Source organism: Dryobates pubescens, chromosome 16 (assembly GCF_014839835.1).
Source record: "Dryobates pubescens isolate bDryPub1 chromosome 16, bDryPub1.pri, whole genome shotgun sequence".
Taxonomy (NCBI): domain Eukaryota; kingdom Metazoa; phylum Chordata; class Aves; order Piciformes; family Picidae; genus Dryobates; species Dryobates pubescens.
Window position 1 is genome coordinate 1324570 of NC_071627.1, and position 27453 is coordinate 1352022.

Below are 27453 nucleotides of genomic sequence, written 5' to 3' on the forward strand. Positions count from 1 at the left end.
AATAAAACCGGGCTATTTACGGCAGGGGAGGAAAGTGGCCATGGGTGGTTTTTCCACGCTTGGTTCACCACTTTATCCTGGGAGGAAGAGGCAGGAGGAGGCCGAGCGGGGGAAAACAGAGGCCCCCGCGGAAAGCCGCCCGCAGGCGAGTGTGTGGGAGTCGTGAGCAGGGCCCATGGGAGTCACGACCCGAGAGGCGGCTGCCCGGCTGGCTGCGGCCGCAGTGCTCCCCCAACAGGCAAAAACTTTGGACTCGCAGGACTCACACTCACACACGCACGCACGGACGGGGCTGTCTCCGCACCCTCGCAGCGCACACACTCACACACGCACGCACACACACACTGACGTCTTTTGCGCATTTCCTGCACTGGAGCGAGTGGCGGAGCGGCACCGGCAGGCGGGCCGGGGCTGCGCTCGGCGGGGAGGGAGGCGGGCGGGGGGCGGCCGGCGGGAGGCGGGAGGCGGCGGCGGCTCTGCCCATCGCCAGGGCGGCGGCCGCCCAGCCGGAGCCCGCCGAGACCCGCGCGGCCCGCTCCGCTGCCGTCGCCCCCCATGCGCGGGGGTCGCTCCGCTGGGTCCTTGGCCTTGGCGGCGGCGGACAAGAAGGCGGCACAGGACGGGCGGCTCCGGGCTCCAGCGCGGATGGAAGGTCCCCGGGTGTATGTTTGCTGAGCGGAGGCTGTGCAGTAGGCAGGGCCGGTGTGTCGGCCGGTGTTTCTGATTTGTGTGTGTGTGTGTGTATTGTTGTGCAGCGCACGGGCAGGACTGGCGTGTGCGGGAGCCTGGGATCGCGGCTCTGCCTTCTCTGCAAAGATTGATCCAGGACTATGGTCTAGGGGAAGGGGAAAGGCTCTTGCTCACCCCACGGATTGGTTATGCTCGGGTTTTGATTGCATTCGGGGGGTTCTGCAGCCGCGGACACCACCCTCTCCCCGTCAGCCCCCCTCGCTTGTTTTCCGTTAGAAACACGGACAAGAAAATAAATGTATTCACTGGGTGTCGCAAGAGCAAAGGCTAAATAATCAAAGGTAACAGCCGCAAGGCGAAGAGACCCGTACTGTATCCTGCTCTCCCACTCCCAGACCTGCCCTCCTATTTATTGGCGAGACCGACCTCCCTCCCTTTTGGTGCGAGTGTGTGCGAGTGTTTGATCCCGGGAAAAGTGCAGCCATCCAGCCATGGTGGTTTTCAATGGCTTGCTGAAAATCAAGATCTGCGAGGCGGTGAATCTGAAACCCACAGCGTGGTCTCTGAGACATGCAGTGGGTCCCAGACCACAGACCTTTTTGCTGGACCCTTACATAGCCCTCAATGTGGATGACTCCAGGATCGGTCAGACCTCAACCAAGCAAAAGACCAACAGTCCTGCTTGGAACGATGAATTTGTCACTGACGTTTGTAATGGCAGGAAGATAGAGATGGCTGTTTTCCATGATGCCCCCATCGGGTATGACGATTTTGTAGCTAACTGCACTATACAGTTTGAGGACTTGCTGCAGAACGGGAGCCGCCACTTCGAGGACTGGGTAAGTGTTCGTGCTGTAGGTGCATACACATATGTATAGTTTTCAGTGGCTTGGCTCTGGATGCAGCATCTGTCTTGCAGAGCTAGGTTGCCAAGGGCATGTAATGACTCTGAAGGCTTTTCATTATTTCCATGCTTTGTTATACTGAGATAGTCTTGGTTACTGTATATCTAATGTATGTGGTCTACAGGCAAGGGAGGAAAGAAAAATATGCTGAATCTAAGTAAGAGATATATAATTGCCACTTCAGTTTCTGAAATTACATTATGTAAATACAAGTCTAGTTATCTTTGTTTGCAAACCCTCAAACAAATGCATTGGTAGAGACTATTACCACAAACACAGGTCCAGCACTTAGACCAAGTTCATCATTGCAATGTAAATGCTCTTGGTCACCCTGGCAATGATGATCCAGGCCTGACCTCTGATATAAGACACTTCAGGGTCTTCACGTCACTTGAAAGCTCACTGCATCAACGCTGGTGCTCCTCCTTCCTTCTCCCGATGATCTGTACCTTTACCCATAGACTTAATGCAATGCTTCTTCAAATGCCTGAAACTGCCAAAAGGGTACTGGTGGATTTTGGCCCCAGTGAGGCAATTATGTGTACATAATGTGTCTAACAGCTCCTGAAGCACCTTGAAGACCCAGAGGCTTAACAATCCTCAGTGGGAGTGCAAAAAAGATGGAAAATCCTTAGTCCAGCATCCTCAGCTATTGTGATATAACACAGAAAAATCAACCACCACCACCAACAACAAAAGAAAAGAAGGAAATGTGAATATGTACATTTCACATTTCTGCAGTTAAATAATTAAATGGTATATCTTGTAAAAAGTTATATAATAAAACAATAGTAGCTGATTTCTCATTTTAAATGTGCTCTGCTTGGCCAGCCGTCTGAAATGTGTGTGCTCATATTTTTGTGTATGGTCAAGGATACTAGTCAGTATTTCTTTGGCAAACAAAGAACTCAGGACCAAAATAAAAATAGCGAGAGTTAATAGCTCTGAGTTTCACGTATTCTTTGGGATTTCTTTACTTAATGCAGTGGTATAAAGAGATGTCAGAATGATGGAAAGGTGTGAAAGAATTAGACCAAATTTATAGTGATTAGTTGCTGAATAACTTTACTGTTACAACTTTTATGTTTACAACTTTAAAATATTTTTCACTTCTGCTTCATATGTTACATGGTGGTAACTAGGATCTAGATTATTCTGATGCTCTGTACAAGCTACACGTTAGTAAGCTTGGATAGTAAAACTGGGTGATGGGCACAGGAAAAACAGCCAGATCAGGAAAAGACAAATGCAGAAGTATTGCAGATGTCTTTTACCTGGATTGAATGACAATGAAGTTGTGGCTGTCCTGAAATTGAGGAAGGATTTAGTCTTTGAGAATGATTGGATGAGGATGTCATCACAGATTTTAGTGAAAGAATAGTAACTTCCCAGGTTCTTTTTGTGTATGATACATGTTGTGGATTTGTTGCCAAATCTGGAAGGACCTTGCTGGTTGCTGATGCCACGTTTGAATTTTGGTGGGGCTAGTGTGCTGAGGTACGCTCTGGCTGTGATTTTAAAGGTGAACTTAAATGTCTGAATATGTTCCTTTGATAAACAGTGGAATTTAACAGATTGTAAACATGGTCTGGGAGGAACTACAGAGCTGAATCAGATAAATGCTGTGTTTTATTGCACTAGGATTCATTGCTGTCCAGCATTCACTGGGTGCGAGGATATGAGGGAGTGACTATGCTTGTTATCTGTTATGTGGCAGAATTAAGGACATGGCAATGGACCATAACTGATCACCTCTATATAATGCATCTTCTGAATCATCACTTACCTAATTTTGGGCTGTAAATCTTCATACTTTGGATTGTGTTTTTTCGGTCCATATGATACACAGTGTATACCACCCTCACTGTCACAGCGTTGGTGGGAAGGCAAGTATTTGTTGGATTGTACTTTACCCTTTCCAAAATCTTCTAGTTTACTCAATGTGTCTCTGTAATTGTAATACTGAGTGTGTTTATTAGATTGTTAGTAGATAGGGACCTTCAGAGAACTGGCTGGTATTATGTCTTATTTCACTGAATTAAAACAAGGCCTGTGGTCATGACATCTCTATGGAGTCCATAGCAAAGCAAATACATTTATTGATATCTTCAACCAGTGTCTGGAGTCTATGTTAAAACCTAAAAAAGGGAAGTCATCTATGAAATGAATGGACTTCACAGTACAAGGAAAATGCGTGTGGCCTAAACCAAGACTAAGATCTGCTGGTAGGATACAGTCAGTTTCTTCTTTTTATTAAGAGGACTAATTCCTTTATTTCACTCTTGGCATTTAAGGCAGATATTTTCCCACCGTTTTTCCCAGCTTTAAAACAAACAAATTACAAGCAACAATCACATGATCCCATTCATCCTTACTACCTGAAATACCAAATAAATGCAAACCGAGAAACACTCTTAGGGACCATAAAGCTCTTTTATGCCATTCCCTTTAAACAGTCCTGAAGGTTTGAACTGGGTGCCACATAAATATTGAGTGTATTTGGCATAATAGCCCTGCTGCCCCTCTTTACCTTCAGAATGATCTAACAGCTCTTGCAGGACTGGACTGTCACTATTTAAATAGGTTTGAAAAAATCCTCATGTTCTGCGAACAACTCTTGTCAATATATTCAATAGTTTGATCCCATATAATACTGCATGTATTTTTAAAGGAAATATCAATATTTATTTTATAATGTCTGCACTAGACTCAAGGTTATGTTACTTTGCTGTCGGGTATTTCTAGGTTCTTGTCAGAAGTCCAAAATGCAAAAGACTTGCAAAGAAACAATGTTGTGGGGTTTTCCCCTAAAAAGAAACTGTATCTCTCTTTAGCCAGCTCACCTACTTTGATTATTTCTTGCTACTGTGCTAATCCTTTCATTTTTGTAAGAGATGGGGTTTTTAGGAAAATGCTGGGTATTTTTCTCACTGTTTAAGCCTGTGCAGTATACTGATGCCATGGTTACAGTGGAAACACTGGTGATAAACAAGTACAGAGCTTGGAATCATGATAGCATCTATTGTATTAGGACAAGACAGATAAATATGTAGAATCCTGGTTACTTTTGTCTATAGATTAAACTTATGATATGTATACTTCCTGAATATAGTCGTGGCCCAGAAAAGTGGTTCAGGTTTTACCAGATGAAAGCTTTTAAAAAGAATATATACTTTTTTTTTTTTTTTAATAGGATCAATATAAAATACTTATTTGACTTTCTACAAAAGGTGCAGTGACCATTAAAGATACCTGGTTTTCCAGTGGTGCATCAGTACAGACATAGGACAGTAAAAGTGTCAATTCTGCAATTTATTTTTGTCCTGGCTATGCTGCAGCTATAAAGAGTTTTGAATGTATAACACTACAGGCTTTTCTGTAAGCATGCAGTGTGCTATCCAAAATGGCACGGAGTATTCCAGAGGATGGTGGTGAACTTACACTTGGAAAAATACAAAATAGAGAACAGTAAAAAACCTGAAAGTTCTCATTGAAAAATGAAATAGTAACATGAAAGCTGTGGCCATATTTTTTCCTTTGAGTTAGGTAATTCAGGTAATAATAAGCTATGCCTTATCTATCTTACTTATGTGTGACATATGTAAATGTTGCCCTTGAGTTGGTAATGCAGTTGCATTTTCATCAGTAGAACTGAGATCAAGAAGGAAAATTCCATTCATATTTAGCTGGGTGGTTACACTTCTGTGAATTGGCATGATCAATGTTTGTGTGTTGGGATGATTGGGAGTATAGGTTCTGAGTTCAAGTCCACTTTCCAGAGTTGACAGTAGATTAAATCAGTGTGATTGGACCTGTGCCAAAGACTCCATCAAAGGGTCTTAGCCATTAGCCTGGCTGTAAACGAGAAAACCTAGTGAGTCGTCCCAGGAAATCCTTTGGCAGTCTGAGCAGCAGCACTCACTACATAAGAGAGGACATCACAATCTTTAGCAAGAAGAGACTCTGTCCCCACTGAAAATATTTTACAGATGTATTGAGATTAATGAAACAAGTTTAGTTTTCTGCTATCTTAGAAAATATCCCTAACACTGACAGAAAAAAAATATCCCACTGCACAAATTTCAGTGAGCATTTCTTTGCTACTTCCTTACATTCTGTTTTATTTTTCTCTTCAGTCCTTCTTCTTAAGATCTAAATTTAAAGCATTATACTTTTCAAAGAGCTTCTGTGTTGTTTTCAATGTGAATTTTCTCAGTGTGAAGTTAGTCGTGCAGCTGTGCCACCATTGCATACAGCAAGCTTATGGAAAATAGCATGGGGAAGAAGTGCACTCTTTTAGATACTTCTTGAACTGTTATGTATTTTTGTGTTGTGCTTATGGTGTACTATTGAAGAAATTTTCCTGTTGAAGGTCTAGGTCCATACAAGCAGACAGCCAGCTTAACAGGACTCTGAATGTCACCCTAGAGGTAATAGCAGGGAAGGGATTTAAACTTTTCTGAATCCTTCTTCCTGTGAGCTGTCCATGGATTTGAGAAGTAAAACTATCTCCTTCCAGTGCTTTTAATCTGAATTACTTGAAGTAATTCAGGTACTTATCAGAGTTCTTCTGGGTTTTGTTGGTTTTCTTTTGTTTGATTTTTTTTGTTTGCTTGTTTTAATGCCAGTTGTGTTGCTGAAATCCTTTCAGTCAGCAAGGTGTTGTAGCTGGCATAGAGAGGGTGGAATTGTCATCCCTTCAGGGCAGGGCATCCTATTTGCTAAATTCTGTGCCACACACTGCTGAAAGTTGGCATTGGGCTAGTAGAGTGTGACTGTAGCCTATTTTCATTTTTATTTTCATCTGCTGGCTGAACTTACCTGTGCTAACGGTGTTTAAAGGCCTAGGGTTTTGCTTGTGAAAGCTTTACATCTCACTTAAGCTGCTGTTCTTGGAATGCTGAAAAGCATTGATATCAGCAGAGTATTTGTTGAAATGAAAGGGAAAGTGCTGTCCTGTTTGATAGGTTTCTGCATGACAAAGCTGTCATTGAGCAAGGTCTGCAAAGCTTGGGGGGGAGGTGAGGGTGAGAGAGCTACAGGGCATCAGCAGGATTTCATAGGGACTGTATAATTGTGAAGGTGGGTGGTTGACGGAAGATTTTGGAGTGCATTTTGTACAAGTAGGGGTCTTTCTACCTTCTCCCCCAGCCTGTCACCCCCCTCTGTCTTCTCTTTTTCCTCTCTGTTGGGGATGTGGTACAGTCACCACGCAGCTCACCCACTATCTTATATCAATCCCTTTCTACAGCTGCATAAATCTCCTCCTACTCCCTGTTAGAAATGTTCACTCCTAGCAGCTCATGCTTACCTGCAGCGCTTCCCAGCCTCCTGAGATGCAAGAGAGGGGAAAAAAAGCTGCCTGTGCAGTTGCTACTGCAAGGAGAGAAAAAGGGCAAAGTTTGGAAAAGAAAAGATGAGGCACGGAGAGAAACCTGGAGGAGGGTAACAAGTAGTTGCTGCTGCCCCACATACTCAGCTTGCCCTTTTGGCAACAGCAGAAGGCAATGCATGTAGGAGACAGGGATGAGCTGGCATAGGCAAATTGACTAGTTGAAGGCTGTATGTTGCTCACTGACCTGTTTTTTGTTTGTGTTTTTTTCAATTATTTTGTTAAATTTTCTTTTATTTTGTGGTGGTTTCTTGGGTTTTGTGGGGTTTTTTGGCCTGCTTTGCTCACTGTGTGGCTTTTGAAGTCTCACTTCAGACATGAAAAAAACTGCTAAAAATGTGTAGCAGAGCATACATTTCACTGAATTATCCCACAGGATCAGGATTTGATCTGGTGACTGATCAGAATCTCATCCTATTCTGGCTAATACCGATACTGATAGTGATCCAAATTTCCACATAGTAAAAATAATTCTTCTGAACCATGCAGAAAGAATTTGTTAGAACAGAGTTGCCATTAACATAGTCCAATTCATAGGTATTAATCCAAAGCTGGGCTTTAAGGTGGTTCCATGGGCACTATGCAGAACTGCATTGTTGTGAGTAAATGACTCACTGGGTTCATGGGTTTCATATAGGCACGTGTTTTAAATTCTTTCCTCAATTGGGGCCTGTGTTCCAAGGGGAAACTCAAAATAAAGACCATGTAACATCATCCTTTACCTTTATTTTGTTCTTACTGATTTATTATTCTTCTGCAGATCTTGCATGTGAAAACCTGATTTCTGCATTCTTCAGCCCTCAAAACTGAATCTCTGCCCTCCCCATCTAGAATTCTTTAAATACTGCTGAAGTGAGGATTTGATTTAAGCTGTAATTGTAGGACTTGTCATCTAAATGTGATTAATTTTCACTCCTTAACTAAACTTTTATTTAAATGAACTTTTAATTTATCTTCTAATTCTGAGGGGAGGCTGTGAATACAGCTTGTGAAAAGTTAGAGGCAAGACGTTTTCTGCTTGGAATTGTCTGGTTGAATTCAGTTTTGCTTTACCCAGTGCTGTCTTAATCTCCTTTCCCTTACCCCAGTTATTAGACTGTAAGAGAAGGACAGCTATAGCTCATGGTAAAAGAGCTTTTGGAAACAACAGGGTATGCAAGTAATGGGAAATCCATGGTCAGAGAGGACTGAGAGAGACTTTCCCTCCCGGCACATGGAAAGGTAGAGCTGGAACTATCTGGATATGGAATAAGATCAGAAGTCCAAAGACAGCTTGGAAAACTGCTGGTCTGGGAAGAGATGACACCAAGCAAACCCTTTTGTCAAGCTAGACAGAGAAGGGTCTGAAGAATGGGGATGTTTTGCATGCTGTTTTGAGTCATGCAAATTGTAGCAGTTAAAGGGGTTTTTACTTTTGGGGGGCAAAGCAGTCATTATAAAGTTTTAACTTTGCATTTGTAAACAACTGTGTTCCTGTTTGGCAGATGGTCACCAGAAGATTTATAAAATGTATTCAGCAATATTAATATGAAACTGGAACTGTAAAACTAAGAAATAATTCTAGAGATTGAGTAACTTTTGTGGTGGTTACGTACTTTGCAGTATATTTTAATAATGCAAAATGCACATGAATGTCATTTAAGGATATCTGCAGAATTATTACCTAATCTGATCTTTGCTTACAGGCAGTATCTTGAATAGCTAGTAAACTTGATTTTTGAGTGTCCTCCTACATTCCTCTAAGAGTTAACAAACCTTAAGTTATCATCACTGTGATTTAACAAAAGTTACAGAAGCCAAGATTTCACATTTCTGAATAGTGCAGCTAAATGCCCCTAGTGATCCTGGCACATGACCATTAAATATAACAGGAGTTTTAACATTTATTTTACTGGGAGCAGCATTAGGAAGAGTTACACAGTTCTGGTTTTCCTTTACTCAACTCTGTAGGGCTTGGAAGAAACACCATTTCTTTTAGAAGTAAAGAAGGAAAAGTTTGATTCCATCAGAGGCTTGCAGGCAGCCATTTCTGCCTTATATCTTCTAACTTGAGCTGATTTAATTGTTCCAGACAGTGGAATAATTTTGCTTGTTTCTGGTGTACTGCTGGGCAATTGCATCACAGACAGGAATGCAAAAGTGAGAATAATGACTCGATGTTACCATGTCTGCATTGTTTGAACAGAGAGCTCCCATTGTAGCTATGTACCTTAAATGAAGAGTAGGCAAACTTAGTATTTCCAACTGTCAGTACTTCACAGTGTAAATACAGAAGTCTCTTATTGTGGGGAACCAGGGTTTCTTCACATTTTAAAACTCTTCATTGTTCAGAACACTGAAAAACTAGAACATCATCATCAGTGGCACAGAGTCAACATAGAGGCCTGTGGCCAGTGGTATTTCCCAGGGGTTGGTATTTGGTCCAGTTTTGTCCAGTATCTTTATCAGCCACCTCAATGAGAGAATTGAGAGTACCCTCAGCAAGTTTGCCGATGATACAAAACTGAGGGGGTTGGCTGATACCCCGTTAGGCTGTGCAGCCATCCAATGTGACCTGGACAGGCTGGAGGTCTGGGTGCAGGCACACCTCATGATGTTCAATAAGGACAAGTTCAGGGTCCTGTATCTGGAAAGGAATAACAATAGGCACCAGCACAGGTTAGCAGCTGCCGTGCTGGAAAGCAGCTCCACTGAGAAAGACCTTGGAGTCCTGGTGGACATCAAGTTCTCCATGGAACAACAATGTGCCCTTGTGGCCAAGAGAGCCAGTGGTATCCTGGGATAGGTGTGTCCAGCAGGTCTTTGAAAATGATGTCTGAAAATGTGTTGGAAAAGGAATGGCTAGGGGTCACTCATGCTGTGTCTGCTTTGTTCTCTTCTAGTTCTAGTTGGATTTTCCTTTCTTGTATCCTCTGAATTTCCTGGCCTTTTCCTTTCTCGTAAGCCCATAGTACTGGAGCACCTCTTGAACATTTTAGTATCAGTATCACTAAGGTTGGAAGGGACCTCAAAGATCATCGAGTCCAACCTGTCACCACAGACCCCATGAATAGAGTAGGGAGGCCACTAGTGCCCACTGCAGGCTTGAACTCATGACCTTCCCATTAAGGGTCTTACGTGCCACCAACTGAGCCACAGACTGGAACTTCATGGCTCATATCTTTTCTCCTTAATTCACTGCTGTCACCTTGTCCTAATGTTCTGGCTGTCAAGCTTTTTCTTCCTTTTCCTTCTTATTACTTCCCATATATCCATATTGCTTTTATTCCTGCCACTCCAGCTCCTCTCCTCTTCTCACTCTGGTGGACCAGAGAGCTCCTAATATCAGTAGGACCCAGAAGCATCTTCAGTGTCTGAAGATCTCTGGAAGCACAGCTGCTCTCATCCAAAGCATGTTCCTGCTTGATCAACAAGCAGCAGGGAACTAACTTGTCAGACTGGTGGTTGTTGGAGCAATTGTTTTCAACCAGAAGTCATGTACTGAGTTACCAGTTACACTACAGAAATGGTTTAAGGAAGGAGCTTCGAATGCTCTGGTTTTCAGTCAGTGTGATATCAAAGGAACATGGTCTGCCCCTGAAAACTAGATTCTCCCAAGCAGTGTAAACACTGCTATACAATTTTAGTGGGTACTGACCATTGGATTTTCAGGGACTCCTACTCACAGAAGGCTTGGTGTTTTTATGTTGGATAAAGTGAAATTACGGTTTCTGCCAAAAACCCCCGTACAATTCAAGCACAGGGCAAAAAAGGATGATGAGGGAAGCCAAAAGAAAGAAAACTGCCTGCCATTGCAGGCTGGTAGCTATGTAGCTTAGCATCAACCTATCAGTTCAGCTTTGCTTGGTGTCCCTAAACCAAAGTCTTAAGGGGAGAAGCAATAGTGGAAATTTTGCTGGGGATATATAGAGATCCTGATGCTTCTGGTGTTTGTCTTCAAGGATTTGACAGGTTTAGAGGGGCACCTTTTATGATCTAGTCTGTGTTTCCCAAATTTCTGGATTATCCCATGTAGCTTTAAGAATGTTTGGGATCACCCACTTTTAGGGAACTACAGGATTTGTCTTTGTAATTCTGTGAAAGCTGTTATGAGCTGTGTTGTTACGTATGAGCTTTTTTCTTTATCAGTACCTGGGTTAGAACACTACCACTACAATAGTCGAATATAGGTATGATACATAGAATTAATCTTATGTGCTAATGTCACTGAGCTGTGATAAGCTTTGTTAAGTTTTATTCCACACCTTTACTCTTTGTGCTAATAACTTACCAGGTCTGAAAGGAGGAAAAGACGAAAGATGAAAGAAGAGTTGTATTATACTCCCTTAGTTGTTTTATAGACATATTACCTACTGCCTTGGAAGGGAGTGACTGCGCTTTTCACCTGCAGAGCCAAACCTTATAGCTCTTTCTGATGACTTTTGTGCAATTCTTTCTTTATATATATATGTAGTAAAGTCCATTACTTAAAAAACCCAGAATATTGGTTTAGCAGTCATATTTAGGAGGTAGCTTTACACATGCATTTTTTAAAAGGCCACATAAAAGGTTTTAAAATACTAATTCAGCTCAACAGTTCCATGGTGCGGTAACAGCTCAGGCACCAGGACCTAGACAAGTTCCTGCGATCTCTTTAGGTGCTCTTTCCTTGCCAGTTCAGGCTCATTCTTTGTGTCCACCTTGCCTGTTTGCTGCAAGAAGCCTCGGGTAGGGGATATCATATTAGTGGGACTAATAGAATTTAGTAAGACCATGGAGTCCTGATCCTTTTTTGAAAAGTGTTCCCTGTACAATTGTAGTACAGTATAAAAAAACAGATCAGGTAGAGTAGACCTCTGTCATAGTCTAGTGCAGTACAAAAAGCAGAAACTTTTCTGTGTTGGTTTTGTTAGTAAGTAGATGTGTGAGTAAGCGAAAAACAATATACCTTAAACAAACACAAAAGAAGTTTAACTCTGTATTGAGTGCTGTACACTAGTGACTGAAGGGCAGACAGGGCATAAGTTGTCTTGCATAGCATTCCAAAGCTGGTGTTTCTATATTGATTTGAATGGGAATTTCTTTGAGTGATGTTCCCTGTTACTGAAACTGTTGAGAACATGTGTGTCATCTAGATGCACAGTGATTTCTTCGTGCTACTAGGCAAGTTAGGGAGATGAGCAGTTACATTGCCATCAGTTGAATTCCTTGTATGTTTAATATTACACTTTATGTATTTCTTAGAATTGAGACTGATTATAAGTTTTTCAGATATGTGGAAGAACCATGAAGAATTTAGGCTCCTGATTCAGCAGTCTTTTGAAAGTGTTTCCCAGCTGTGTTTTATCAGTGGTTATTTCTGTAGTTGTGTTTCAGTGGTTGTATCTATAGTAAGCTCAGCTCCTGAACAGTTTATGGATGAATTTGTAAGTGCATTGTGAACTGCTTGTGAACACATTGATTAGAACTGATGGTTCTAACCAAGGAGTATTCAAACCCCAAAGCCAAAATTGTGACTTTTTTTTCCCCCTTATTGATACTTCATTCATAAATCATTGAATGTTTGAACAAGTAAAATGGAATTGATTTTGACACTTGTTTGCATATATTCTGGACTTCAAACTTACAGGCTCTAACATATTTCAACTGTTATATTTGGGTTAAAAATGTGTGCAGTCTCCAGCCAAGCACTGTTTTGTTGTATCAGTGTTATTAATACCATAAAGCTTTCAGAATTTGTAGTGTAATCTAAAGTTTACATTTTTTAAATCAGTCATGAAGTGTGAGGATGTGATTTTGTATTTAAGCTGTTCCTGAAAGAATGAGAGAAAAAAAGAAGCATCTGACTGAAATGGGTGTGAGACAGAGTGAGATACAGGGGCAGCTCTGGTGAATTCTCTTCTCCCTGCATCAATCTCCCACTGGACTGTAAGGGTTTCTTCTGTTTGGGACCTGGGTGTAATTGTGGCAGTGATCAGCAAGACAAATGGCAGGCAAAATGTTTTGTAGAACTGCCAAAAAATTTGCAGCTTTTCCAGCAACTGTGAATCAGCCCTGCACCCTATTTGCAGGCTAGCAAGTAAAGTCTGCTTCTCAGCAGCAGTGTGCCAGACTGCAGAACCCCTGTATACAAGCTTTATGCATGGTTAATCGTCTTTACAATGCAAATAGTGAAGTCTCTTAGATATTTTATGCACTTATGAAAATGTATTTGATGCTAGTGATATTCCCGGAAAGATGGGTGAAACGGAAAGCTCAGGAGCGTGGATGCACACATTCTGGCAGAGTGACAGTTTTGAATGTAGGAGTTAATACCTTCTCTTTGATAACATTCACAATGTGGTAGGTTGTGCAGAAATAGAAAATTCATAGTTTCTTCCTGGAGGAGATTATGCTGTAAAATGAGAAATTATTTTCTTTCTTTTGGACAGTAAGGTCATAATCTACAACATAAGATCTGTAGAGGTCTTGGACAGAAGGTACATGCAAAAGCTGTAGAAAATGTGTAACAAAATACAGATACTTTTCAGAACAGAACTATGCAAAAGAAATAAATGGTGTGTTGTTGCAACTATCAAAAGTGTTTTTGATGGCCCTTGGGGAAGCAGTAGTTATCTGAGTAGTTGTCTGAGTTAAGGGAGAGTGTTTTTATTCACATGAGTCAGCAGAGAAAGAGGCTGAAGCTTAAGTAGCTTGCCAAACCAAGGAACATGTAAATAAGACAGTCAGTCAACAAAGTGAAGGCACTTTGTTACAGACCACATTACACAAATAAGGAAAATGGTCTTTGCAGCAGGACTTCTTTAAATAAAAGTTTCAAAATCTGTTCAATATCTTTATTTATGATCTGGACTAGGGAATGAAGTCCATCATCAGTAAATTTGCAGATGACACCAAGCTGGGGGCAGGAGTTGATCTGTTAGAGGGTAGGAGAGCTCAGCAGAGGGACCTTTACAGGCTGGAGAGATGGGCAGAGTCCAAGGGCATGAGATTTAACACATCCAAGTGCCAGGTTCTACTTCTACACACTGGCCACAACAACCCCATGCAGTGCTACAGGCTGGGGTCAGAGTGGCTGGAGAGTAGCCAGGCAGAAAGGGACCTGGGGGTACTGTTGGTCAGTAGGCTGAACATGAGCCACCAGTGTGCCCAGGTGGCCAAGAAGGCCAATGGCATTCTGGCCTGGATCAGGAATAGTGTGGCCAGCAGGAGCAGGGAAGTCATTCTGCCACTGCACTCAGCACTGGTTAGGCCACACCTTGAGTCCTGTGTCCAGTTCTGGGCTCCTCAGTTTGGGAAAGATTTTGAGTTGCTGGAAGGTGTCCAGAGAAGGGCAACAAAGCTGGGGAGGGGTCTGGAGTACAGCCCTGTGTGGAGACGCTGAGGGAGCTGGGAGAAGAGGAGGCTCAGGGGAGACCTCCTTGCTGTCTACAACTCCCTGAAGGGAGGTTGTAGCCAGGATGGGGTTGGTCTCTTCTCTGAGGCAAGCAGCACCAGAACAAGAGGACACAGTCTCAAGCTGTGCCAAGGGAGGTTTAGGTTGGATGTTAGGAAGAAGAGATTGGCCATTGGAATGTGCTGCCCAGGGAGGTGGTGGAGTTACCATCACTGGAGTTGTTTAAGAAGAGACTGGATGAGGCACTTGGTGCCATGGTTTAGTTGATTAGATGGTGTTGGGTGATAGGTTGGACTTGATGATCTCTTGGTTAATTGTATTCTATTCTAGAATGTCAGAACGGGTCATAATGCAAAAATGATTGCCATTTGTGTTGCATGGTGTTTGTGTTAACCGGTGAGATTGGAATTAACTTTCACATCACAGAAAGTGCTCTTGATCTTGACTACTTTATGGTTTGAAGTTTTACTGAGACATGAGATAATGTGTAATAACTTCATCATAGTCTTACATGTTGTGAACTGGCCAGACAAGTTTTTACATGGTTGTCCTGCATCTGCTTATGATATAACACATTATGTCCTCTCACCTCTATAGTTTTTGCCTTTATTCACATTACTCCTTGAACAGATGAGGATGTCAGTAATGAGAAAAGATGGGATGGGCAATCACTTATAATTCAGATATAAAGTCTTCTTATGAAATTAATAATCCAGCCTTTTATATCAACAGCTCTGTAAGAGACCTTTGTCTGCTTTAGATTTACACGTAGTGATACATAGATGCTAATGAAATCCATTAGCAAAACGTCTGAGTATGGAGAACGTTGAGCATAGTCATCTTGACAGCATTCCTGAGAGGAAGTGTAATGGATAGAGAAAATGTATTCCTTCATATCACCCTGAAGTATGGCAAAGCATTATGGTTATAATCAAAAGCATTCTGCAGTGGAGGTTCAGTATCCTCATCTTTACAGAGGGAAGACTGAGACTGAGATCTAGACTACTGAAGTAAGCTTTCTGCCTGGTATCTTTTAGATATCTTTCTTCCTGTCTTGCAGCTTCTTCCTGCTCTGTCATTTACTCCTTTTACTCTCCCTTTTCTAAACGAAGGATTTTTACCTCATATTTCTGCTTCCTTCTTGGAGCATAGCTTTTTCAGACTGTTTGGTTTATGATTTGATTGGATTTTTTTTTTCTGTTTCAATTCTTCAACCACTTTATTGTGGTGTTGTTTTCCTTCAGTTGTAGTCAACAAATGGAAATGGAGGGACTCCATCTTGCTGCATTTTTAACACTTGAGTTGTCAAAAGTAGTCAGTAGTTTGAAGTTGTGCTGCCCCCCTGAATGACTGGTTGGGGGCAGCACCAGCTTTGTGGTTACACTGAAAAAAACCCAACCATTTAGAGGTATCCTACATGCATGTGCTTGGAGTGCCTCCAGCACTGAGTCTACCTGTGTATGAATGTACGTAAGGATGTCAAAGGTGCTGAAGAGCTGTATGTACAAATTACTTTGAAATGTAAAATGAATTGTTTTGAGCACCTTTGAAAGTTGTCATCCTAACTCATAATTTTGTATATTATCTATAATCCCATAATTGTAGTTAGTATGGTAGAAGACAACAGCAGATAAAATAGAATTGAAATATTTGTTGTTTGATTGTTTATGCACTAAATTCAGCATAAAGGGAATTTCCATTTGGATCATTCATTAGAAGAAACAGAACATTTCATTTTCCGCTTATAGGGCCTCCTGTTTGTTACCAGCAGTAGAGTGGCTTAGGATTCTACACCTGGAGTTGTGTGAAGAGTGAGTAAGTGCAGCTGGTGTGTGCTGTGGAACAGCTGTGCAGTGCAGCAAAGCCTGATAGCTCAACACCTGAGTGTGTTTATAAAGCAGGTACAGTAAGATTATATTTGTGTTGTGTAATGGGTTGGGGCAAACCCCCTCCCCACCACGGGCAGAAATAACGACTCAGGCAAACGGATTGCAAAAGTGATGGAAAGTTTAAATAGAAAACGGTGAGTGTGTACAGAAAGCCAGAAACACAGTGACAAATGAAACCCCAAAACATACCCAAGAACGTCCCATCCCCACCTGGGGGTACACCCAAACCCTCCAGGGCTCTTTCTCCCCCCCACCCCCGAGCCTTGGGCCTGGGCAGGCCCAAGGGAGGCAGCTCATGCCATTTTACCTAGGCAGCAGCAGGGGACGAAAGAGGAAGTGAAGACCCCACATGGATGTTTTATAGGGGAGCAGGGCATTATGGAAATGGAATACCTGGTTCCGTGTGACCACCCCCTGGGCTGGGCCCACCCCCTGGGACCTCCCAGGTGCGGTCTGTGCAGTGGCATCCAGGCCAGCACCCAGCCTAAACCACCACATGTTGCCTGCCTGACAGACTACTAGCCTGTGGTTTACACAAGGCTGTCTCTGATTTTGGAAAAGCCACAGTCACTACACAGGATATGCTAATGTGATTTGGGATTAACACATTACCTTTCTGGACTGATCCTGGGTGGGATAAATTTGATGCAGGTTATAGCAACAGGCTTTGTGAATTTGAGGAAGAGAAATTCTGGGTAAGTTAAAAAGAGGTGTCACTTTAGCTACTCAGAGCTGCTTTGCAAAATTATTCATTATTTATTGTGTTTGGAGCTCAAATGAAATGAGAAAAGGACACAATATGCCCGTTGCTATCCTTTCACAGTGAGGAGGTGGCATTCTGTTTTGATTTTGTGTGTATTCTTCAACTTCCTGATCAGTATAAATGTAACAGCTGGATTTTCAAGTGTAATAACTTAAAGTTCTTCCATCTGAAAAGTATTGTGCAGACACTATGGACAGGTCAGGTTCTGGTAAGAGCTGTAAATGAAATCCCTGGGTGGGTAACACCTTTGTGCCTGGAAATGCCATCTGCCCTGAAGCTCAGCTCCCAAATCCCAGGACCTGCATCTTCAAATCCGGAGGCTCAATGCTACTTTCCTTCAACCCTGCTATACCAAGGGATACTAATTTTCTAGTACCACTTCTCTCTTTCACCTGTGCTCTCAGTGGTACTGTTTCATTTGTTGTTGTTTGCATCTCCTCAGTTGAGAAGTACCTCACTTCTGCTCCTGGCAAAATTTAAAAATCATGGTGCCAAGCTGCATTTATCAAAACTCCTGTGAGGGATTTTGGTTCAGAAACAGCCCGTAGCTGCAGAAGAGCATCCATGTGCTGGCCTGAGTAAAAAGAAAAAAAAATTACAAAATTGGTTTTCACTCATAATAACTGGATTACATGAGGGTAAGAAGGTATGAAATACTCTGTCTTCATTTATTTGGGCATGTATATCCAATTCATTCTGGATTTTCTGTCATGTTAAGAATCTAGGAAAGAAGATGCCGCTCTCCACCTCCTGTGTTCTCTTTTTCCCTAGAGAGACTGGTAGCAGCTTTAGTTACAGTTAACATATTTAATCATTAGAAAGTTTAATTTGAAGACCTACTTTGTTACACTGTTTCCCAGTGGCTCTGTCCAAATGTGAGATAGGTCACCTAACAGATAGAACACATTAAAGCTGTGAATATGTTCCATAGAAAGGTTTTACGTTGACTGGAAAGGGAGATGTCAGTCAGCCTCAATTTTGGAGCTGCCTGAAGGGTAACTGTGTGAAAGCCGATACAGAAGGAAAGTATGTTACTGAGAGGGAACAAAAGCAAGTTCAGTCAGGTATTTCAAGGCCAGGGCAACTCAAGTGAGTTATTACTGGCTCTTAATAGCATGCCTGAAAAAAGTAATGCTCTTTGCCTCAGCTGGGTGGCCCTCAGAAAGGGGAGAGATTCTTTCCTGCCTTTTGAAATCATCAAAGAATACGAGAGTAATCATTTCCAAAGTTATCTCTATGTTGGAAAGCCTTTCTGTTCAGGATAAGCCAGAGTAAACAAAGGACAAATAGGAAGTAACTTTTAAAAAGTATGATTTTGAACCTGTGAGGTGCTGAGTGTCTCCAGTGAAATGCTGAACTTGCTTGATTTCCAGTAAGTTTATGGCTCTCAGTTCCTGACAGGATCAGGTCCTAAGATTAGATCTACTCTCTGAAGTAAAACCAGGTTACTCCTGTCAACTTTTTAAAACTGCCAGTATTGCTTGCAGTTAGAGAAGGGTGTATTGATGTAGTGCTTCACTTTCAAATGAATTTCAGAGCCCTTCATATGTGGCTTTGACTTCAGCTGCCCCATTCATGGTCTGTAGGCATCTCAATACACCATGGCCTGCATAGAGATTCAGAACTTGCAAAGGATGTTTGAATTACATGTAGTTGCTTTCACAAATAAATACTTTACTGTCCCTGAGATATGAATTTTCTACTGATATTCTGACTGCAGTCTTTGTTTGCATTGTTTGAACTGAGGATGGCTATAATGAGGCTTCACTGCTAGTCATGCTGAAGGGAAAAACTACCTGTTTCTTCACAGTAGCTTCTACAAGTTACACAAGCAAATCTGTATGCTCTAAATATGACCTGAGAAATGTACATACAATAGTCAAACTAATTCAGCCCTCTTGTAATTACTTACTATTGCAATGAGCAGGTGGCTAAAATTTTTGCATCTGGTTATTGTAGTGTGTAGAAAACTCTTATCTGATATGGTACTGAAGTTTTTAATGGCATGATGGAAGTGAAGCATGACTTTTTATTTTTTTTTCTCTAACATTAAATCTATACTAATGTTGCGTGGAAGGCTTGAACCATCTTGAATCAAAGGTGTTTTGAATAGTCTCCCTCTGCATACCTTTGCCATGGATTGTCTTCTGCTCTGTTTTCTGTGGCTTAAATAGAATTTGTGTGTTCACTGACTAAATTATAAATGAATTGGATGCAAAGAGGAGGAAAAATTAGTCAGACTTTTGAAAGAAACAGTGCTTAATTCTACCTCCTGCTTCAGGCTTCAGTGCTCAGAGTTCCATCAAACAGGTTCTTCTACCTCTGTTTCCTCATTCTTTCTGAGGAGGGGCAAGCTGACCGTGCTCAGTTAATCACAAAGCTTCAGAGCCTTCCTTGTGCTCCAGAGAAAAGCATCTCCATGTCAGTGGACTAGCAGCACCCATGAAATATCTCAAGTACAGACCCTGAACTATAGTCATTTGTGGCAGGGTATTGTTTTCTAGGGCAGATTTTTCCCTCTTGGTGCATGGTGACAGCTTCTGGAAGGCCACAAGGAAGCTAAACCAAATTTGGTGAACAAGAAATGAAGTTGCTTCTTTTCTGGGGGAGGTAGTCACCTCTCAAGCCTGGGGAGCATTGTTCCCCATCGTGAAGCAATGGAAATCATACAAACAATAATTCAAGGGACAAGTCTGGGAAATACAGCATATTCCTTGACATCACCATTTGTTATAAGTCAGCATTTTGAAATCAGTGTTTCTGAAAGGAGGCTGTAGTGAGGTGGGCGTCGGTAACAAGTTACAGAATGAGGGGAAACGACCTCAAGTTGCACGAGGGGAGGTTTAATTGACTATTAGAAGATGATTCTTCACTGAAAAGGTGGAACAGGACACTGGAATCAGCTCTGCAGGGAGGTGGTTGAATTGCCATCCCTGCAGGTATTGAAACTGCACAGATGTGGCACTAAGGGACATGGCTTAGCATTAGACTTTGTAGAGTTAGATGATAACAATCATTTTAAAGGTCTTTTTCAAATGAAATGATTCTATGATTCTAAAGAAGGTTCTTTGCACTGGAAAGCAAGGAAGTCAAAAGAGCAGCTATGCTGGGACTTGCATTTTAAACCTCCCTTAGGGTATAGACTTCGCATTACGTCTTCTTCTTTGCAAGTATTTAGTGTACAGGATTTTCCTGAGAAATACTGATAACTTCTTCTGAATTGTTTGCAGACTGTCCTTTGAATCTTTGGGTTCTCAGTGTGAAAGTAAACATGCTTCAGACAGTGCCTACTCTGGGAAAAGACCAGACAAAATCTTACTCTCTGCTGTACAGATAGGGTCAAAAGTAATTGAATAACAGTGCTTAGTTTTGAAACAGAAGGTGTGAGACTACTTTTCCTGCAGCCAGGCCTGCAGTGCTCAAGAGCTGGGGAAGAATTGCTCCCAGTTTGTTTACTAATACAGGCAATAAGTAACTGTGTGATATTTTTCACTTGCAGACTATCAGTTTCAGAAAGTGCATCCAGAAGCCTACAGAGCTCTAAAAATACCTTGTTCTGATTTTGACTGGGCTAAATGTTCCTGTTGTTTCCCTGAGCATCAAGGAACAAGGAGAGTCCTATTTATCCCCTTCTTTTCCATAGTATCAGTGGAACAAGGAATGGGCAAAGAGTTACACACTGCAACTCTTGCTCTTTTTTTAGCTCATGAAGATGACCAGTAAATAGCGATAGCTTGGTTAGTTTTGGTCAGGTCACTGTGTGGGCTGTGAAGCCCCTCTCCATGAGACAGGCCAGTCAGAGGCCCTGTGGGAAGGTCTTGCACAGAAGATAATCTCATGCAAGGTAATATAGAACACATAGTGAACTGTTGTTTGGTGAAGTTTTTAAATCTGTGTGCTTTTAAATCTGTTAAATGAAGAGGAAAAAGCTCCATCCTCCCTCTTATTTCACTGCCTTGTTTTCTACTGGAGAGTGTGAATCAAAGTTGGTAGTGTCCTGCAATGTAGTATTGCCTGAGGTGGGTGAAGAGGAAAGAGAAATTAGCATCGTAATTGCAACATTTAAAAAATAAGTAGTGTCTGTAATAACTCAGTATTACCACACATAAATGCATTATTTCACATTTCTATGTGTGGAACTCTCTGCTCCTGTATATCTTTGTCACCAAGGCTTTAGAATAGCAACTACATTGCTCTTCTGATACCTACAACCCCAACTGGTAGTATCATAGTATCAGTCAGGGTTGGAAGGGACCACAAGGATCATCTAGTTCCAGCTCCCCTGCCATGGGCAGGGACACCCCACACTAGATCAGGCTGCCCAGAGCCTCATCCAGCCTGGTCTTAAACACCTCCAGGGAGGGCACCCCAACCACCTCCCTGGACAACCCATTCCAGGGCTTCACCACTCTCATGGTGAAGAACTTCCTTCTCACCTCCAGCCTGAATCTCCCCACCTCCAGCTTCATTCCATTCCCCCTAGTCCTATCACTACCTGACATCCTGAGATGTCCCTCCCCAGCCTTCTTGTAGGCCCCCCTCAGATACTGGAAGGCCACAATTAGGTCACCTCAGAGCCTTCTCTTCTCCAGACTGAACAGCCCTAACTCCTTCAGTCTGTCCTCATAGGAGAGGTGCTCCAGCCCTCTGATCATCCTCGTGGCCCTTCTCTGGACACTCTCCAGCACCTCCATATCCCTCTTGTAATAGGGGCTCCAGAACTGGACACAGTACTCCAGGTGGGGTCTCACCAGAGCTGAGTAGAGGGGGAGAATCACCTCCCTTGACCTGCTGGCCACACTTCTCTTGATGCAGCCCAGGATCTGATTGGCTTTCTGGGCTGCAAGTGCACACTGAGAGCTCCTGTTGAGCTTCTTGTCCACCAGCACCCCCAAGTCTCTCTCCTCAGGGCTGCTTTCCAGCCAGTCACTGCCCAGCCTGTATTTGTGCCTGGGATTGCCTCGACCCAGATGCAGGACCCTGCACTTGGTCTTGTTGAACCTTATGAGGTTGGCTTGTGCCCACCTCTGCAGCCTGTCAAGGTCCCTCTGGATGGCACCCCTTCCCTCCAGCATGTCTGCTGCACCACACAGCTTGGTGTCATCAGCAAACTTGCTGAGGGTGCACTCAATGCCACTGTCCATGTCACTGACAAAGATGTTGAACAAGACTGGTCCCAGGACTGATCCCTGAGGGACTCCGCTTGTCACTGGCCTCCACTGGGACATGGACCCATCATCCTCACCTGATCATGTGTCTGATTATTAACCAAATATAAAGTGAGGGGGAAGAGGGCAAGTGGTCTGGCCTTGCTGGTCTTGTTATTCAGTAATTACCCACTAGGAGGTTTCTTGCACCTTTACTCAGTGCGTTTTGTGGGGGTTACTGGAAGATTTCTTCACTCTGCAGAAGCATGGCAGTTCCTGTTTTCTGAGGCTACCAGAGGTAGTGGCTCTATGTACAGTACTGACAGAAGACTTTTTTCTAGCTGGTGTGTGCGTTCATCGACTACTTTGATTAACCAATTCTTGGGTTTAAAGTGAGACATTGTTTTTCCCGTGTTTTGTAGTGATTTTGGTAGGGAGTGGAGAAAGTTTAATCTTGCTTTTCTCACTGAGTTTTTTTCCCTCCCTGCTCTTTGTGCCCAAGCAAAATTGGAATGGTTTGCAAATAAACTAAATGTTAAAAATACAAAATACTTTATATTCCCTCATCACAAAGCTTGTGTGAAGATAAATTGGAGCAGGTCATATTGGGAAAATATTCTTTTTCCCCCACTCCTGCAAATAAAACAGTCCCTTTGCTGTTGAAATTTTCTGCAAGGAAACCACAAGCAGACAGCCTGAGTGCAGCCAGCTACAGCGTGATAGCCTTATTTTTATTGTTGTTGGGCTTTGGGGGTTTTAAGTGCAGATTTAGCCATTACCAATTGAACTGCTAAAAACACATCAGTGTTACTTTGAAAATTCACAGCATATTCAGCTCAGACCAGGAAGTGAGGTGGTGTCCTTTTGAAGCCTGATATACAGAAAAGGGTATTTCTGACGCATGACCTTCAGAGAACAGGAATTCCTCTACTCCAAATCTCATCCTTACCATGAACTTCACTGCCACAATTCATCCTCACACAGATGTGTGAAAAGTGAGATACTGTGGAAAAAAACCCAAAACACAACTTTGAGGGATTTTGATCATATTTTCTTAAAGAAATATCAAGGGCTTGTAAGAGCATGAGTTTTTGCTGAAATGTTTTGTGTGTAAATAAATGTAATTTTAAGTTACAAGAGGTTTTGTAATTAGTGTTCATTAGCTGTTAGCTGTTAGCTGTTAGCTAATGAACTGATCAGACTGTTAAATTCTGTTTAACTTTGTAGTCCTAAGTATCACAACAGAAACTACTGGGGCTTTTTTTTTTGTTTTTTTTAATCTATTTTGAATTTTGAGTGGTGAGTATTTGAAACTCCGTGCTGAAAAAAATCTGGCTCTGTGTGCACTTTGTTGTATAATGTTTGCTGTAACTTTTTCTTTCTTCTTGTCCATTTGCTTTTGCACACTCTCTGTGTGTCTTCAGTTTAAAGGCAGTGAAAGAACGCCTAGTAACTGCCAGCTTTGAAAACTAGGCAAGAATGTTTTTATGCCCATAGCAGGTAACATATAATGCTGGTGGAGCGAGTTAGCAGTACTAATTTTGTGCAGATACTGAATACGACTGCAGTTAAATGCCGGCAAAAATACAGCTTTCTTTTTTTTTACCAGCGATGTAGGCTCTGCAAGGCATTGAATTGAAGCCTCTTTGGAGTGGGAGAGAAAAGTATCTGGCAAGCGTCTTTTTTAGGACTCTGCTCTTCTAGAATTTGCCAGTTCCTGCTGTTTAACAGCCCAGATTTGCTAACCTCCGGGACATACGGCAAGGCCTACTTTTTTCTTCTGGTTCTGTGTGGAAGTGGGTGTTGGCTAGAGCTTGATAACGATGAAGAGAGGAGAGGATATGTTGCTGAGATTGCTCCAGCTTTGCTTTTGCTTTTGTTTTGTTTGCTGGCTTATTTTATTCAACCTGAGGCAATTTATTTCCAGCCTTTAATTGTAAAAGCTTGCCAGTGACAGAGCAGTCACTGGGTGATATTCCATTGTTTGAGCAAGAAAACAAATAAATTTGTAACTGAAATTCCCTATTATAAAAGTATTGCAGCTGCTAATGATATATTTTTTCCTTAAGGAAACTGCATTCTCAAAAGCAAGTGAATACAGTGGATCCAAGTAAATCTAAGTGCTATGCCCTAATGAAGCAAACGTGTTCTTGTGGAATGCCCAGGTATGTTAAGAGAGGGCAGTATGGCGTAGGCATCGTAGCAGATGCTGCAGTAGAAGTGCAGATCAGTCAATAAGGATCTTTGATCATAGGCCAGTTTTTGCATTAATTCATAGACTGGGGATGAAATAGAAAGCAAAGGGCTTGTACAATCATATATCTGGAGAGACAAAACTATGCCCTCTGTGACAGAGATGTAAGCATTACATCAGTACTCAGTTGCTAAAAGGAGTTGCTCATATTTGAGTTCAATATTATGTCATTGAAGTTAATGAACTTCTGACAGCTGGTTTTACCAAAACTGGTTTTAAAAGTAATTAAAAATTAATCAGCTGAGGAGCAGAGCTGAATAGTGCCTAAAAATATTGGAATAATAAAGATTATGATGTCTCAATACCAAAATGTATGAACAGATAGACGCTTCACTTTAAAAAGTGTACATAATATGACTTTGCAGAAAATGTTCTGGCTTAATTATAGTAATGTGCCTTGAATTTTCCAGTGGGGTCATTTATTTTGAGTATATGTCTTGTCTCTTATTACTGTAACTACGAATAAGCCTGTTGTTGGGTATGTGTTGTCTAAACATTGCACGTAACTTTCCTGGAATTTGTAAAGCTATTCTGTTTGACATTAGTTGGCATACCTTGTTTGCAACCCTTGTAATCCAAAAATAAAATATTTATGTGTCTCTAGTAGCAAAGTACAAAGTACCATATTAAGAACAACCATATACGGGCTTAGCTCTGTAAGAAGTTGACTGGTGTCGATTCCCCCTAGCTCAGCAATTGGTTTTACATGTCCCTTATAAAGCCTGCTGAAACTATTCTAAAGTTGCAACTTTGAAACCAGGATCATTATCCGGATTGGGTTTGTGAGGCAGACAGAGACTAAAGCATGGCCAACAGGTTAAGAGAGGTGATTCTGCTGCTCTACTCCACTCTGGTGAGACCTCACCTGGAGTACTGTGTCCAGCTCTGGAGCCCTCAACACAGGAGAGACATGGATCTGAGGGTCCAGAGGAGAGCCATCAAAATGATCAGAGGGCTGGAGCACCTTTCCTGTGAAGACAGGTTGAAGGAATTGAGGCTGTTCAGCAAGGATAAGAGAAGGCTCCGGGGATACCTATAGCTACATTTCAGTGTCTGAAGGGGACCTATAAGAAGGCTGATGAAGGACTGTTTAGCAGAGCTTGTAGCAATAAGACAAAGGGCAATGGTTTTAAACTGGGTTGGACATAAGGAAGAAGTTCTTTACAGTGGAAGTGGTAAAATACTGAAATGGGCTGCCCAGGGATGTGGTTGAGGCCCCAACCTAGATAGGTTCAAGATCAGAAGCCTGATATAATTGGAGGTGTCCCTGGACAAGATGGCCTTTGAGTGTCCCTTCCAACCCAATGCAGTCTGAGCATCTGTGTAAACTCTCAATTAAGGGTTCCATCACAGTTAAAGTGCTGCTGTTCCAAGAGACGTTGACAGACATGTTGAATTTGGCTGTTGGAAAGAGTAACTGCTACTTTATCACCTAAGTGAGTGGAGCTCTTTCAAGAAAGCAGAGCCTTTTAGGGAAATGTAAACAGGGGAAAGTTGTTCCTTTTCTGAGAAAGAGGACTACTTCTGGCCCTTTCCAGGGTCTTGGGGTAATTGCCTGGAAGGCAGAAGGAGGTGGTACTGGTCTGGCAGGTAGACATTTACTCAGAGCAGGAATGTGTGATCCTCCAGGTTTTTAGCTGTGGGAGATTGGTGGCGATTGGTAGATACCCAAGCTACAAGTAGTGAACTACTTCAGTGCTTCATTTGTTTTTTTGGATGTTCAGTTAAATAATTTATTTTCTTTTTATCCCTAGATGAGGATGGTATTTTTCCTATAGGCTTTTTTGGGTTTTGTGTGTGTGTGTGTGAGAAGGAAGGGAAGGAGGTGTGGGAAAGGCTGCTGGCCTTTCAGCCTATCAAAGGTTTCAGAGGTATATTGAGGATTTTCTTCAAGAATAACAGGCCAGCCATCTGGTCTGCCAAATAGTATTTACTCTTTACTGCAGTGAGACTTGTTTACACATATCTCTCCCCATACTGTCTCCCTTTTTCTCTAATTTAAATAATTTCATTGTAGGATAACAGTAATAACAAATCCCCTAAAACCTATGCCAATTTCATGCCTCTGGCTTAGCAAATTGAGTGTGCAGAGGTATCAGGGGAATCTAAAACCCCCCTCAATGGTGCTTATCCATAGCCAGAGGTTTAGGAGGAATAAAGCACAGCTGAGTTAGTTGTGCCTTTTGGCTTTCATCTTGCATCTTTTTAGCCTGGAAGGGCTGAATGCAGATGCAAAATGAATAAGGTGAGTGCTGCTCGCATTATTTGTGTGTCATAGTGTGGTGGTGAGAGCAAGTTCAGTTCTCCCCCTCCCCCCCCAAAGAAACCACGGCTAACTCAGTCAGATAAGCAGAAATTAATATAAGCTATATTTACAAGCAGGATGAAATGCAGATGATTATGTACACAATACACAGTATTTACAATATGTACAGAAATATACAGCAAACAATGTAATACGGAAGAGAACTTTCCCTCCTCCGGCCAGGGGGGTCCTCCTCCTGTACTCCCTCTGTCCCCCTACCTCCCTTTTTTCCCAAAAAGGGTTAGAGAGCGAGAAAAGGTATTTATTAAGGAGGAAATTCTGTCGGCTCAAAGCATATGCAAGAATTAGTTTCTTATCTGTTAGTTCAAGGTCAAGTCCGTCCTGCACAGCTGTTGATCAGAGAGAGACTGAAACAGACAGGCTGAAAAAGACAGACAGACTGAGATTCAAACTGAACTAAAACTTACAGTTGCATTCTACCTATCTACCAATGAAATTCGTTTAGAATATATTGTTTTCATTATTTCACCAAAACATTCAGCCAGAGTGTTCCAGCAACTGTCCCTTTCTTAAAGGCACAGCCTAAAACGGTCACACATGGTGAATTCACTGCCTGATACTCTATCTTGGCATAAAAATGTATCAATTTCTTACTGAGCCTTTAGCTGTGCTGTGACATCATGCATTACTTCGAAACAGGTGACCATTTATCCTATGCATATCTTTATATAGAAATTAGTTATCACTAAGTGAAAATGGTGGAAAGTAAGAA

The 27453-nt window shown here is 42.1% G+C and overlaps 1 protein-coding gene across 2 annotated transcripts in view; it reads left to right on the plus strand.

The window, feature by feature from the left end:
* Window positions 1-463: 463 nt before the first annotated feature.
* PRKCE (protein kinase C epsilon) overlaps window positions 464-27453 on the plus strand; it is a 322277-nt gene continuing 295287 nt past the window's right edge. Inside the window, exon 1 of one of the 2 annotated variants that reach the window (XM_054168685.1) lies at window positions 464-1529. In XM_054168685.1, the coding sequence (XP_054024660.1) occupies window positions 1182-1529 (348 nt within the window). In that variant the 5' untranslated portion in view covers window positions 464-1181. The remainder of the gene's footprint in view (window positions 1530-27453) is intronic. The other variant, XM_054168684.1, reaches the window with a different exon arrangement.